Source organism: Schistocerca gregaria, chromosome 4 (genome assembly GCF_023897955.1).
Source record: "Schistocerca gregaria isolate iqSchGreg1 chromosome 4, iqSchGreg1.2, whole genome shotgun sequence".
NCBI lineage: Eukaryota > Metazoa > Arthropoda > Insecta > Orthoptera > Acrididae > Schistocerca > Schistocerca gregaria.
In genome coordinates, this window is record NC_064923.1 from 448,844,638 (window position 1) to 448,858,923 (window position 14,286).

At 44.4% G+C, this 14,286-nt stretch overlaps 1 protein-coding gene across 1 annotated transcript in view; it reads left to right on the forward strand.

The window, feature by feature from the left end:
- The first annotated feature begins 428 nt into the window (after window positions 1-428).
- Window positions 429-14,286, forward strand: part of LOC126365855 (facilitated trehalose transporter Tret1-like) — a 117,952-nt gene continuing 104,094 nt past the window's right edge. Inside the window, exon 1 of the mRNA XM_050008518.1 lies at window positions 429-532. Coding sequence (XP_049864475.1) covers window positions 481-532 — 52 coding nt within the window. The 5' untranslated portion in view covers window positions 429-480. The remainder of the gene's footprint in view (window positions 533-14,286) is intronic.

Genomic DNA, 14,286 nt, shown 5'->3' on the forward strand with positions numbered 1-14,286 from the left:
TAGAACCGCTTGGCCACACCGGCCAGCACACCAACAGTCAAACAAGAAATTTTATAGTACAGATTTAACACGAGTGATAGATTTTTGAAGTACGCAACATGCCTCACTTCAAATCCATTCGGCAACGAAGTACGACGTACGCAACACGTATAGACTGATAAAGAACGAGTTTTAAACATCGTTGTGACGCTATGAGGAGGGCTTGAAAAACCCAATCGCAAGACTGACGTTTGCGTTGGCGGCAGCTTCAGAAGATATCGTCGGTAAGGTGCTACCGCTGAGAGGTATTCGATTATCGCCACACGCTGTCAAACATACCGCCACTGCACTAGGCCTCGTAGTTTTCTTCGGTCTGTGCGATAAGGAGCGCGGACGCTAAGCGGGTGGTGGGGGAACCGTTGGCGGCTGGGTCGGCAGCTTATGCGCTGGGGCCAGTATGCGCCGTGAGCCGGCCGCCACCGCAGCCACTCATCTGCAAACATGGAGCCGCGCATGCGCGGGGTACTCATGCAGTTCGCCGCTGCCAGTTCAGGTGGGTAACCACACCGCTCGTCACTGGCCTAGCCGCTAGAGATCAGAAAGGGAACGAGCGCGAATCCAGTGTTGAGGGTCACGTACCTTAGAAATCAAGGCCCTGCTGTTACGACAGTGCTATTCCGGTTTCCTCTCTTCCACCGGTAATTTCACGACCATGACGAGTCTGGGAAGGAGACGCTGCGATCGTTTCATATACGGGGACTCGTTTTCTCTTACTGAAGCGTGCAGGAGTGTAAAGTCGTGACGTAGCACATAAGTTCAGTGCATGATCTTGTTGTTGCAGTTTAGGCGGAAAATGACCAACCCTCGGGATGTGATGTCTCTAACGAAGCTGTGAGACAGTGGAGAGTGTAAGACGAAATTTTGTGGTCTCGCGGTAGCGTTCTCGCTTCCCGAGCACGGAGTCAGGGATTTTCCCTGCCTGGAGATGACTGGGTGTTGCGTCGTCTTCATCATCATCATTCATCCCCATTACGGTCGGAGGAAGGCCATGGCAAACCACCTCCACTAGGACCTAGTAAGGCGGTGCGTGTCTCCTGCATCGTTTCCCTACGCTCTGTAAAGAAGCATGGGACTTCATTTCCATTTTCCATGTATGTATATACTCTGTGGTGACAGAATTCATGAGTTAGCGATATGCACATATACAGATGGCGGTAGTATCTCGTACACGAGAGCAGTGCAGTGGAGAAGCTGTCTGACTCAGATGATTCATGTCAAGAGGTTTCCGACATGATTATGGCGGCACGACAGAAATTACCAGCCTTTGAACGCAGATTGGTAGTTGGAGCCGGACGCATAGGACATTTTTCTACCGGAAAACGTTAGGGAAATCCGTATTTCGTGATCCAACGTGTCAAGAATACCACATTCCATGCTTTATCTCTCACCACGGACAGCGCAGTGGGCGATGGCCTTCACCTAACGACCGATAGCAGCGGCGTTTGCATAGAGTTGTCAGTGCTAACAGACAAGCAACACTTCGTGAAATAACCACAGAAATCAATGTAGGACATACGACGAACGTATCCGTTAGGACAGTCCAGCAAAATTAGGCGTTAATAGGCAATGGCAGCAGATGATCGACGCGAGAGCCTTTGCTAACGCCACGACATCGCCTGCAGCGCCTCTTCTGGGTTCGTGGCCTTATCGGATGCACCCTAGACGACTGGAAAGCCGTGGCTTGGTCAGATGAGTACCGATTTCAGTTGGTAATAGCTGATCGTAGGGTCCGAGTGTGGTGCAGACCCCACGAAGCCATGGACCCAAATAGTCAACAAGGCACGCTGCAAGCTGGTGGTGGTTCCATAATGGTGTGGGCTTTGTTTACATGGTGTGGACTGGGTCCCCTGGTCCTGCTGAACCAATCATTGACAGGAAATGATTATGTTCGACTACTCAGAAATCATTTGCAGCCATTCGTGGAATTCATATTCCCAAACAACGATGAAATTTTTATGAGTGAGAATTCTCCAAGTCACTGGGCAATTGGTTTGAAGAACATTCTGGATAATTCGAGCGAATGATTTGGTTACCCAGATCATCCGACATGTGTCCGTCGAACATTTACGGGATATAATCGAAAGCTCAGCTCGTACACAGGATCCTGCACCTGCAACAGTTTCGCAATTATGGTTGGTCATGGAGACAGCATGGGTCATTATCCTGCAGGAAATTTGCAACGACTTGTTGAGTCCATGCCACATCGAGCTCCTGTACTACGCCAGACAAAAGGAGTACTGATACGATATTAAAAGGTGTCCCATGACTTCCGCCACCTCAGTGTGTCTACAGTATGGTCCATTTACAGCGACCGGGCCAAATATTTCACGAAATAAGCATCAAACGAAAAAACTACAAAGACCGAAACTCGTCTAGCTTGAAGGAGGAAACCAGATGGCGCTACGGTTGGCCCGCTAGTTGGCGCTGCCACAGGTCAAACGGATATCAACTGCGTTTTTCTTTTTTTAATAGGAACACCCATTTTATTACATATTCGTGTAGTACGTAAGAAACATGACTGTTTTAGTTGGACCACTTTATTCGCTTTGTGATAGGTGGCGCTGTAATAGTCACAAACGTAAAGGTACGTCGTATCACGTAACATTCCGCCAGTGCGGACGGTATTTGCTTCGTGATACATTACCTGTGTTAAATTGGACCGTTTACCAAAAGTGTAAAAGTTCGATATCGTGTATGTATGGCTATTGTGATCAAAATACCCAACGGCCGTGTGCTATGTATGCTGCTCGGTACCCTGGACGACATCATCCAGGTATCCGGACCGGCCGCGCGGGATTAGCCGAGCGGTCTAGGGCGCTGCAGTCATGGACTGTGCGGCTGATACCGGCGGAGGTTCGAGTCCTCCCTCGGGCATGGCTGTGTGTGTTTGTCCTGAGGATAATTCCAAAAAATGTTCAAATGTGTGTGAAATCTTATGGGACTTACCTGCTAAGGTCATCAGCCCCTAAGCTTACACACTACTTAACCTAAATTATCCTAAGGACAAACACACACTCCCCCATGCCCGAGGAAGGACTCGAACCTCCGCCGGGTCCAGCCGCACAGTACATAACTGCAGCGCCTTAGGATAATTTAGGTTAAGTAGTGTGTATGCTTGGGGACTGATGACTTTAGCAGTTACCATACGATTTCACACACATTTGAAAATTTTTGTCAACAGGAAGTGTTGAGCCACATGTGAAAAATCAACCGCGACCTGCAACAAATGATGGTGCCCAAGTAGGTGTTTTAGCTGCTGTCGCGGCTAATCCGCACATCAGTAGTAGACAAATTGCGTGAGAATCGGAAATCCCAAAAACGTCGGTGTTGAGAATGCTCATCAAAATCGATTGCACCCGTACCATACTTTTATGCACCATGAATTGCACGTCGACGACTTTGAACGTTGTGTACAGTTCTGCCACTGAGCACAAGAGAAATTACGGAACGATGACAGATTTTTTGCACGCGTTCTATTTAGCGACGAAGCGTCATTCACCAACAGCGGTAACGTAAGCCGGCATCTGCGGCAAATGGAACATCAGCGACCTTGGCGGGTTAATGTACGGTGCGGCATTATGAGAGGAAGGATAATTGGCCCTCATTTAATCGATGCAATCTAAATAGTGCAATGCATGCTGATTTCCTACGTAATGTTCTACCGATGTTACTACAAGATGTTGCACTGCATGACAGAATGGCGATGTACTTCCAACATGATGGATGTCCGGCACATAGCGCGCATGCGGTTGAAGCGGTATTGAATAGCATATTTCATGACAGGTGGATTGGTCGTCGAAGCACCATACCATGACCCGCACGTTCACCGGATCTGGCGTCCCCGGATTTCTTTCTGTGGGGAAAGTTGAAGGATATTTGCTATCGTGATCCAGCGACAACGCCTGACAACATGCGTCAGCGCATTTTCAATGTATGTGCGAACATCGCGGAAGGCGAACACGTATTGCCAAATGCATTGAGGTTGACGGACAGCTTTTTGAGCATTTCTTGCATTAAGGTGGTATTTACAAGTAATCACGCTGTAACATCATGCGTTCTCAGAAATGATAAGTTCACAAAGGTACAGGTAGCACATTGGAACAACCGAAATAAAATGTTCAAACGTACCTACGTTCTGTTTTTTAATTTAAAAAACCTACCTGTTACCAACTGTTCGTCCAAAATTGTGAGCCACATGTTTGTAAATATTACAGCGCCATCTGTCACAAAACGAAAAAAAGTGGTCCAACTAAAACATTGATATTTCTTTACGTACTACACGAATATGTAATAAAAATTGGGGATCGTATTTTTTTAAAAAACGCATTTGATATCCGTTTGACCTATGACAGCGCCATCTAGTGGGCCAGCCATAGCGCCATCTGGTTTCCTCCTTCAAGCTAGACAAGTTGCGTTCATTTTAGTTTTTTTTCGTTTGACGCTTATTTCGTGATATGTTTGGCCCGGTTACTATCAATGGACCACCTTGTATACTTATATAAATATCTACTTACACATATACAGGGTGATTTAATTGATCGGTGAGAGGATATGGAACAAAGAAGTTCTAATGAACTAATATCCGGAAATGCATGTTTTCCGTGCTAGAGACTATTTAATCAATCACACATTGTTACAGAGACTGCGGTCTAATACGAGCTGTTCCATGCAGCCACATTTACAGTACGTGTTGAAAATAGTTTGCATGTGCCTCAATGCACGCGTGTATGTGCCGTGTTATGCTCTGTCCCACACGTTCACATTAGCCAGGCTGCATCTGAATAGCGTCAAAGGCAGGATGAACACGTTGCTCCTTTGTCTCCACCTCTAAGTCGGCTCTGCATACACAACACATCTGAGATGGACCCACAACGAGATATCGCACGGATTGAGATCCGGTGAACGAGCAGGCCATTCAAGTGGAACCCATCGTCCCATCCATCGACCAGGGAAGGCAGAATTGAGAGGTGTCTGGACATTAACAGTGGAGTGTGCTAATGTCACTTCTTCCAGCAGGGGAGGCAAGGTTACCCAAAGAAACGTCAACAGTTTCGGACTATGGAAGAAAGAGTGGTCCCAAAATATGTCGCCAATTATTTAGCCCACAAATTCCGGCTGCATCGATGCTGAAGATTCGCTGTCACCATACCATGAGGGTTCTGCATATATCACGTAGATGACTCTTTTGATACTGAAGATACCACTCCGTGTAAAAGTGGCCTCGTCTTTGAATAGTATGGATGACATAAATCCCTGCCTAGTGAAGAAACCGGTGACAAAATTGCTCCCGACATGGAAGGTTGTCGTTAGCAAGCCCTGCACACGCTGTATGTCATAATGATAGTAACAATTGTCATGGATGATGTTCCACACAATCGTTTGGCTCACCATGTACTGGAGGGCGAAGTGCCTGGTACTGACACAGCAGTCGCTTTCCACAGCGTTAATCACATTTTCCTCCAAGCCTGGTGTCCGAAAATTTCCGATATGTCCTTTATGATTTCCCGCTTTCTGAAACCACCATGTCACGGTCAAACAGCAGAACACTGTTGCAAACAATGAATGCTGTGGTTGTTGCTGGCGGGGATAGGTCTGCTGATACAACCTTGCTGCCCGCCGCCCTTTGCCATTTGCCTTTCCATAAGTAATCACCGCGTCGGCAAGCTTTCGATTCGAATACGGAACCATTGTGTACAGTGCTCTATCACATCCACTACAAGGTGAGTCAGCAGAGAAGTGAATCGGACACAGCATTACCAATTACGATGGCAGGAGAGAGCGCTAGGGCATGACATATGAAGAACAGTACCACTCTCTAGAAGAAAATCAAGCATACTTTTAACTGTGACTGCATGGCAGAGTGCTTATTAGAGTGCAGTCTCTGTAACAAAGTATGAATGAATAAATGGTTTCTGGTGTGGAAAGCATATATTTCCAGGCATAAATTCATTAGACCTTCTTTGTTCCGTATACTCTCATCAATCAATCCATAGAGTTTGTACACGGTGGAAAGATCACCCTGTAGATACTTACATACAATATAAATATTATATACATTTGTATGCATACACATGTATATGCATTTATACATACATTTGTACATATAGACATATTTAAATACACATATGCATGTACATACATTCATACATGTAAATATAAACTTACTTACATGAGCCCACACATATACATGCATATATTTACATAAATAATTAACATATATACGAGGGCTTCTTTTTTTTTTTTTCTTCTTCCAACCCCCGATCGCTCAGTATAGACGCTACGGGAGCGGCAGAAAGTGTAAATGCGCTGTAGGCTACTGCGCAACTCTCGCACTACACACTCCCGCCGATGCCGACCTCAAGGCATTAGTCTGCGTTGCACTACAGCCACGTAAACATGACTACCGTCATTGTTGCTCGCGTCGAGTGTGAATTACGAAGCGTAATTCGGCTTCTGCGAGCAAAAGGGAATAGCGCAACAGAAATTCATCGGAGAATAACTTCATGACTGATAGTGTAGTGCGTAGACGGTGCCGAAAGTTTAAAGATGGCCGAAATGACGTGCATGATGAAGGGGGTCAAGGACGCAAGTCTGTCGTTACAGCTGAACTTGCTGAACGAGTTGCCAGAATGGTTAGAGAAAATCGTAGGTTCTCCATAACTGCTCCGTCTATGGAAAGTCCGGAAGTTTCAAGATCTGTCGTACACTCTATCGTTACTGAAAATTTAGACTACAAAAAACTTTGTGCTCGCTGGGTTCCAAAAATGTTGAAGGATGCCTTCAAACGTGACTAAATGGCGTCAGCTTTGAATTTCCTTGATTGTTATCACGATGAAGGAGAGAACATTTTGAAATCAAATGTTGTTGGAGATGCAACTTGGATCCGAAATGACATACCGGAAACAAAACGATAATCACAAGAATGGATGCATCCAAATTCACCAAAAAAATTCAAACAAACCTCCAACAACAGAAAGATTATGGCTACCGTGTTTTGGGACCAAAAAGGTATGCTGCTTGTAGAGTTTATGCAGCCCAGAACCACTATCAATGCAGCTGGTTATTGTGACGTTTGCGGAGAGCCATTCGAAACAAACGAAGAGGAATGCTGACTTCAGGAATAGTGTTGATCCATGAAAACGCTCGTCCACGCACTGCTGGCACAACCCAGCGGCTCCTTGAACAATTTCAGTGGGACATTTTCGATCATCCGCCGTACAGTCCTGACCAGGCACCCAGCGACTTTCACCTTTTCCCTAAACTGAAGATGTGGCTAGGAGGGAAAAACTTTCAAACCAGCGAAGATTTTCAAAACAATGTCAATGCTCATTTGAAATCATTGGCGGCAACATTTTTTGAAGAAGGCATTGCAAAGCTTGTCCACAGGTACGATAAATGTCTCAATGTTTTCAGTGATTATGTTGAAAAGTAACCATAAGTGTACCAAACTTTTGGTGTTAAAATAATTGTTTTCTATGAACTTTTATTTATAGCCTATCAGAGGTTGAAAAAAAGTCACTCGTAGGTATCATGTAAATACAACTTACATATACAGGATGAATCACGTAAGAAGTAACACCCCTTTTATTTCGTGAACGATTCCAAATATGGAAAAGAGATTTTCGCCAAATGATAGAAGGAGCGCTTACCTTTGTTATTTGATAAAGAGTCTTAACTCTTATATCGATGGAGATATTGAAGTAAGAATGATTTTTTAAATAAAATGATGTACTTTTTTGACGACACCTGAAAAGACGAGTGCAGTGATATAATGATAGCTAATTTTGAGATTGAAAATAATGTAAAACTGAAAGGTAAACTAGCCGGAATCAGCTTTTGCGTTGTAAACAGGCACATCCCAGGTTACTAATACCTGACCACGATATTACTGCACTTGGACTCCCGCAGCGTTATCGGAAAAACGCGGTGACGTTACAGTAAAAAGGTACAGTGGTGACTAAATAAAAAGCATCAGATTGTGAATGATTTCGAGACAATTATGCATATGCTACCAAGTAGTTCATTGAGTTTTCGAGAAATATCACTCATGATATGTCGAACAAAGTACCCTCACTTCCAGGTGCAGCCGTTATCGGAAACATTCCGTGATGTTACGGCTAACAAGTGCAGTGGTGACTGAGGAAAACCCATCATGCTGTCAATGCTTTCAGCTCAGTTGTCCATATACTATCAATTCCTATTTAGCCCTGGATCACAATAAACCAACAAAAATGCCTTCACGCTCCAGTGCAGTAATATTGCGGCCAACTAATACACCGTTGTATCAAGCCTTTCGATTGTTTACGTGTCTGCACTGCAGAACTAGCAGGTATTGTGTCGTCTTTCGAAAGGTTATTTCTGTTTCAACATTCCTTGCATGCAGACATGTTCACCAATGTGGAGACGTTAGACATGCTACATTCACACATCTAATGTAATAAAAATACTGTCAAGAAGGTACAGCAGTGTTTATGCTGATCGCCGCTGTCCGTCGCGCCAGGCATTTCCACGCATCATTAGGTCCCTAGTGCCAACAGGAAGCTCCAACGTCAGAAGACGAGGATGAAGACTGCAACTCACAGCACCTGAAGACGCTGTTCTGGCTACAACGCTTATCAGTCCGCATGGTGGAACGAGATGTTTTGCCAAGGAAGAGAGTCATTCGCATCTTGCATCGATATAGACCCCCACCCTTATCGCCGGCCGTGCGGTTCTAGGCGCTACAGTCTGGAGCCGAGTGACCGCTGCGGTTGCAGGTTCGAATCCTGCCTCGGGCATGGATGTGTGTGACGTCCTTAGGTTAGTTAGGTTTAATAAGTTCTAAGTTCTAGGCGACTGATGACCTCAGAAGTTAATCCGCATAGTGCTCAGAACCATTTTGAACCACCCTTATCGTCTTTCACTACATTAGGCACTCGGAGTACGTGCTTCCGAACGTAGTACAGAATTTTGTCGGCTTGCCCTGAAGCGCCTGGGAGACGACAGTATACGTTTTTTGAACGTGTGCTCTTTGCCGACGAAGCGACATTTACAAACCACGTTATAGTAAGTTTAAGTAACATGCGCTACTGGACTACGGAAAGTCCGAGCTGGTCTGGTCAGATACAACACCGATACCAACGACTGTGGAGCGTAAACGTATAGTGCGGCATCATAGGAATTTGCATTGTTGAACCTTACTTTATACCAGAGTCGATAAATGGAAATACGTATGTACACTTTCGTACTAACATTCTACCTGCTCCTCCGGAAGAGGTACCACAGTATAAGCGACATGTTCCAACACGACGTCTGCCCAGCTCAATCTTCCGTGTTGCAACGTAAATATTGAATGATAAGTTACCTGACCGTTGGGTAGGACGGAATGCTGCAGTACAAAGGCCAGGCAAGTCCCATGATTTGACGGTTCTTGATTTCTTTCTGTGGGGAGCACTGAAAGGCACACTATATCATGAATATCATACAGCAGGTGATGTTCGCCTTCGAATCGCCACAGACTGCAATGGCATATCATCCAGTATACTTTCACCTGTTCATGTATCTCTCGAACAGAAACTACAAATGAGCCTTGTAATTGTGGTAAACAATTTTTCTACATACTTAAGTAAAGTGCAAAACTACATTTCGTTAAGAAAAGTATTTATTTTGTGAGTGACATGTCGTGAGTCATGTTTAATTTATTGAACATACCTTCCGTATAATCATAATTTTGAGTAGTGTCTATACACACATTTGTCCGACAGGAGGCGTTTTACCTTTTAGAAGCACTCAGGCGTCTCATGCAAAGACAGATCAGTTTTTTTTAGAATCTAGGAAAGCTAATACAGTAGTTTCTTTTTTCCGTGCATAGGGTTGGTTATGATTATGAAGTATGAATCACCGATGTTTCTGTTTTGGCTTTGACAGGTAAGCAGCAATGGGGTGGGGTTTAAACGGAAAACTGCCTGACGTAACTGTAGTTGTTTCCACAAAAACCTGGAAACGTACACATATTTGAAATAGTTTTCCTAAGCTCCATCTGACGTGCCAGAATCTGGCATATGCCGTAGTGCCATATACAAAAATCGTAGCTATTCCTGTATCTACATCGTCTAGGAACTGACGTTTTAGCTCAGTAGCGTAGGCCTCTGCACATAAAATCGGACCCTGATATGAGAGCTCTTCCTGACGGTGTTTACAGTGCAACAGCTGACTCTGGCCAGATAGCTTTCCTATTTTAATACATGTCCCGGATTCTTTTGCGAAAGGCTTCAACTTCAGTATTATCAAGCGCCATATCACTGTAATTGTCTTTCCATTAAGAAGATCATACTTGTTTCAATATCTTGGTTGATACCAAAGTTCAGAGCATTATCCATACAATATATTACATGCCTCTCAGCATACTATCATTTGCGGAAAACGTCGTTTAGATATCTGAAACCAATCATGATTTGAAAGGTGATTACGTCTTATGTGACTCATGCTGTACATACGTACATACGAGGGTTGGAACTTAAATAGTGGCAACTATTTATTCACTACCGATACAAAAGAGTTACATGTTTTCACCTGTCCTGTGCTTCAGGGTAGTCACCAGAGTTGTGTAGAACCCGTTGCCAGCGATGTAGAAGGCGTAGTATACCGTTAGCAGAAACTGTTCTGTTGATGGTGCGAATGGAGCGGTCTACTGCCTGTCGAATCTCTGGAACAGCGAATGCCACGAAGTGGTTACTTCATCTTTGGAATCAAATCAAAGTCACCAGGGCTTAAGTCCGGGGAGCATGATAGGTGGTACAGTACTTCCCAGTCCCATCGACCAAACAGAGCAGCCACAGCTTGCGCTGTATGCATCCGCGCATTGTCAGGTGGGTTGCTCGAAATGTGTCGCCGCTTCTTTCGCAAAGATGCTCCAAAAACGAACAGTGATACTGTGCATTGACGGTCTGCCGTGGAGGAACGTAATGCGTTAGGATAACACCATCACAGACGTACACGAGGATCACCATAACTTTAGACTGCTCCATTCGCACCATCAACAGAACAGGCTCTGCTAAGGGTATACTACGCCTTCCACATCGCTGGCAACGGGTTCTACACAACGCTGATGACTTCGTTGAAGGACACTAACAGGTGGAAACATGTGGCTATTTTGTGTCGGTTGTGAATAAATAGTTGCCACTATTTAAGTTCCAACCCTCGTATTTATATGTATACACTGGATTGGCGCATAAGTTCGTAACTTTTTCCCATAAGTTTAATAAACGCAACAGATGTACGTAACAGAGAGTTTAGTTATCAATAATGTATTCTTCTTCGCTATTTACAGTAGTGTGCCAACGTTGGGGTAAGTTGTCAATTCGGCAACTGCAGAAATCACGTAGTTTTAACGTGAAGAGCGCTTCGAGTCATGTTCAGAGCGCATTTTCATTTGGAAAGGCAGTTCTTTTAAGGTTTCAGAAAACATTGTTCTTGTGCAACGCAGCTAGCTCTTTATTCGCGCCCGCATCTCGTGGTCGTGCGGTAGCTTTCTCGCTTCCCACGCCCGGGTTCCCGGGTACGATTCCCGGTGGGGTCAGGGATTTTCTCTGCCTCGTGATGGCTGGGTGTTGTGTGTTGTCCTTAGGTTAGTTAGGTTTAAGTAGTTCTAAGTTCTAGGGGACTGATGACGATAGACGTTAAGTCCCATAGTGCTCAGAGCCATTCGAACCATTCTTTATTTGTACTAAGTAATGGCCGCTATCGACAGGGGATCGCAAATTGATTCCGTATTTCTAGATTTCCGGATAGCTTTTGACACCGTTCCTCACAAGCAACTTCTAATCAAGCTATCGTCTCAGTTGTGTGACTGGATTCGTGATTTCCTGTCAGGAAGGTCGCAGTTCGTAGTAATAGAAGGCAAATCATCGAGTAAAACTGAAGTGATATCAGGTGTTCCCCAGGGAAGCGTCCTGGGACCTCTGCTGTTCCTTATCTATATAAATGACCTGGGTGACAATCAGATCAGTTCTCTTAGTTTTTTCGCATATGATGCTGTAATTTACCGTCTAGTAAGGTCATCCGAAGACCAGTATCAGTTGCATATCGATTTCGAAAATATTACTGTATGGTGTGGCAGGTGGCAGTTGACGCTAAATAACGAAAAGTGTGAGGTGATCCACATGAGTTCCAAAAGAAATCCGTTGGAATTCGATTACTCGATAAATAGTACAATTCGCAAGGCTGTCAATTCAACTAAGCACCTGGGTGTTAAAATTACGAACAACTTCAGTTGGAAAGACCACATAGATAATATTGTGGGGAAGGCGAGCCAAAGGGTGCGTTTCATTGGCAGGACACTTAGAATATGCAACAAGTCCACTAAAGAGACAGCTTACACTACACTCGTTCGTCCTCTGTTAGAATATTGCTGCGCGGTGTGGGATCCTTACCAGGTGGAATTGACAGAGGACATCGAAAGGTGCAAAAAAAAGGGCAGCTCGTTTTGTATTAACACGTAATAGGGGAGAGAGTGTGGCAGATATGATACGCGAGTTGAGATGCAAGTCATTAAAGCAAAGACCTTTTTCGTCGCGGCGAGATCTATTTACGAAATTTCAGTCACCAACTTTCTCGTCCGAATGCGAAAATATTTTGTTGAGCCCAACCTACATAGGTAGGAATGATCATCAAAATAAAATAAGAGAAATCAGAGCTCGAACAGAAAGGTTTAGGTGTTCGTTTTTCCCGCACTCTGTTCGGGAGTGGAATGGTAGAGAGATAGTATGATTGTGGTTCGATGAGCCCTCTGCTAAGCACTTAAATGTGAATTGTAGAGTGATCATGTAGATGTAGATGTAGATGGGACAGAGAGCGGAAAAGGTGAAAATCTGAGGGCGCAATATCAGATGAATAAGGTGGGTGAGGAATGATTTCCCAACCTAACTACTGTATAGTGTTTTTTGTCGTTCTAGCAGAATACGAGTGAGCGTTATCGTGGAGTAGTATCACTTCATGCACTCTTCCCGGTCGTTGTTCTTGGACTGCGTCTGCAAGACGTCTCAGTTGTTGACAATAAATATCAACAGTGATGGTTACACCTCGGAGAAGCAATTAATAGTACACCACACCGTCGCTGTTCCAGTAGATGCATAACATTTTCTTTTTTGGATGTGAGTAGGCCTTTGTATGGGGAGTTGCAGCTTTGTTTGGGCTCACCATTCCTATGTTTTCTTTATGTGATCATAAAGACATTTCTCGTCAACAGTAATGATACCGGATCGATGTTGTTTACGAGCCAACAGATGACGAGCAAGCAGAGATACATCCGCTAATTTTTGAGATTTTAGCTTAGAGCATGTGCGTACTCATACATATGATTCTTGAATCTTTCCCATTGCATACAAATGTTGCACGTTGGTGAGGTGGTCATGTCTGCCGGTTCTCGAGTACCGTGACGTGGATCACTGAGGATTAATAAGTTTAAACGATCTTTATCAAACCCCACAGATAATCCTGAACGTGGAGGGTCATTAATGTCATAACGATCCTCCTGAAAACGAGAAAACTCTTTCCTTGCCGCGCTCTGTCCATTGGTATTACCCCCATACACGGCGCAAACGTTTATGGCTGCCTCCGCTGATGTCACCCCTCTATTGAACTCAAACAGAAGAACATGTAGGAAAAGTTCCGATTTGTCCACTTGGCACTCCTTTTTCTAGCGTCCACGGATCCACTCACTATCACTAAAAATGTCAAAACATGCAAGCTCAAAGAGCGACAGTGAAACACAAATAAAAGAACATAATCGAAAAATAAACCCATAGCAAACGGAATACCAACAGGTAAAACAAAAACGCTACGAACTTACGCACCAGTTTAATGTAAACCGAACAACTTTCACTGTTGACCCATCGATCTGTGCATTAATAAGTAATAATCGTCATACCTAATAGTTGTGTAAGAAGTGGCAGTGTCACGAGTTCTCAGTTATACTTAACTCCTTTCTCCGCTGGTAGTGCACATGAACTCGACAGCAAAGTGAAGAGTTTTCAGTTAGTGGGCAGCAGTGAAGTCTAGTGTGCTGAGTTTCATCCATCTATTATTTAACCGAAAAGCCGAGCTGAAAACCTGGCTAGGTTGGCAGCACGTTCGTATATAGTGTCTAAACGATAACTCTTTACAGTCTACCACAGTAGAGACAAACAATATGCTCTACGGAACATCTGCGGTTCATCACGCCGGAAAATAACCTCAAATTGGCCTACTACAGCCACCTCACCTACAGCG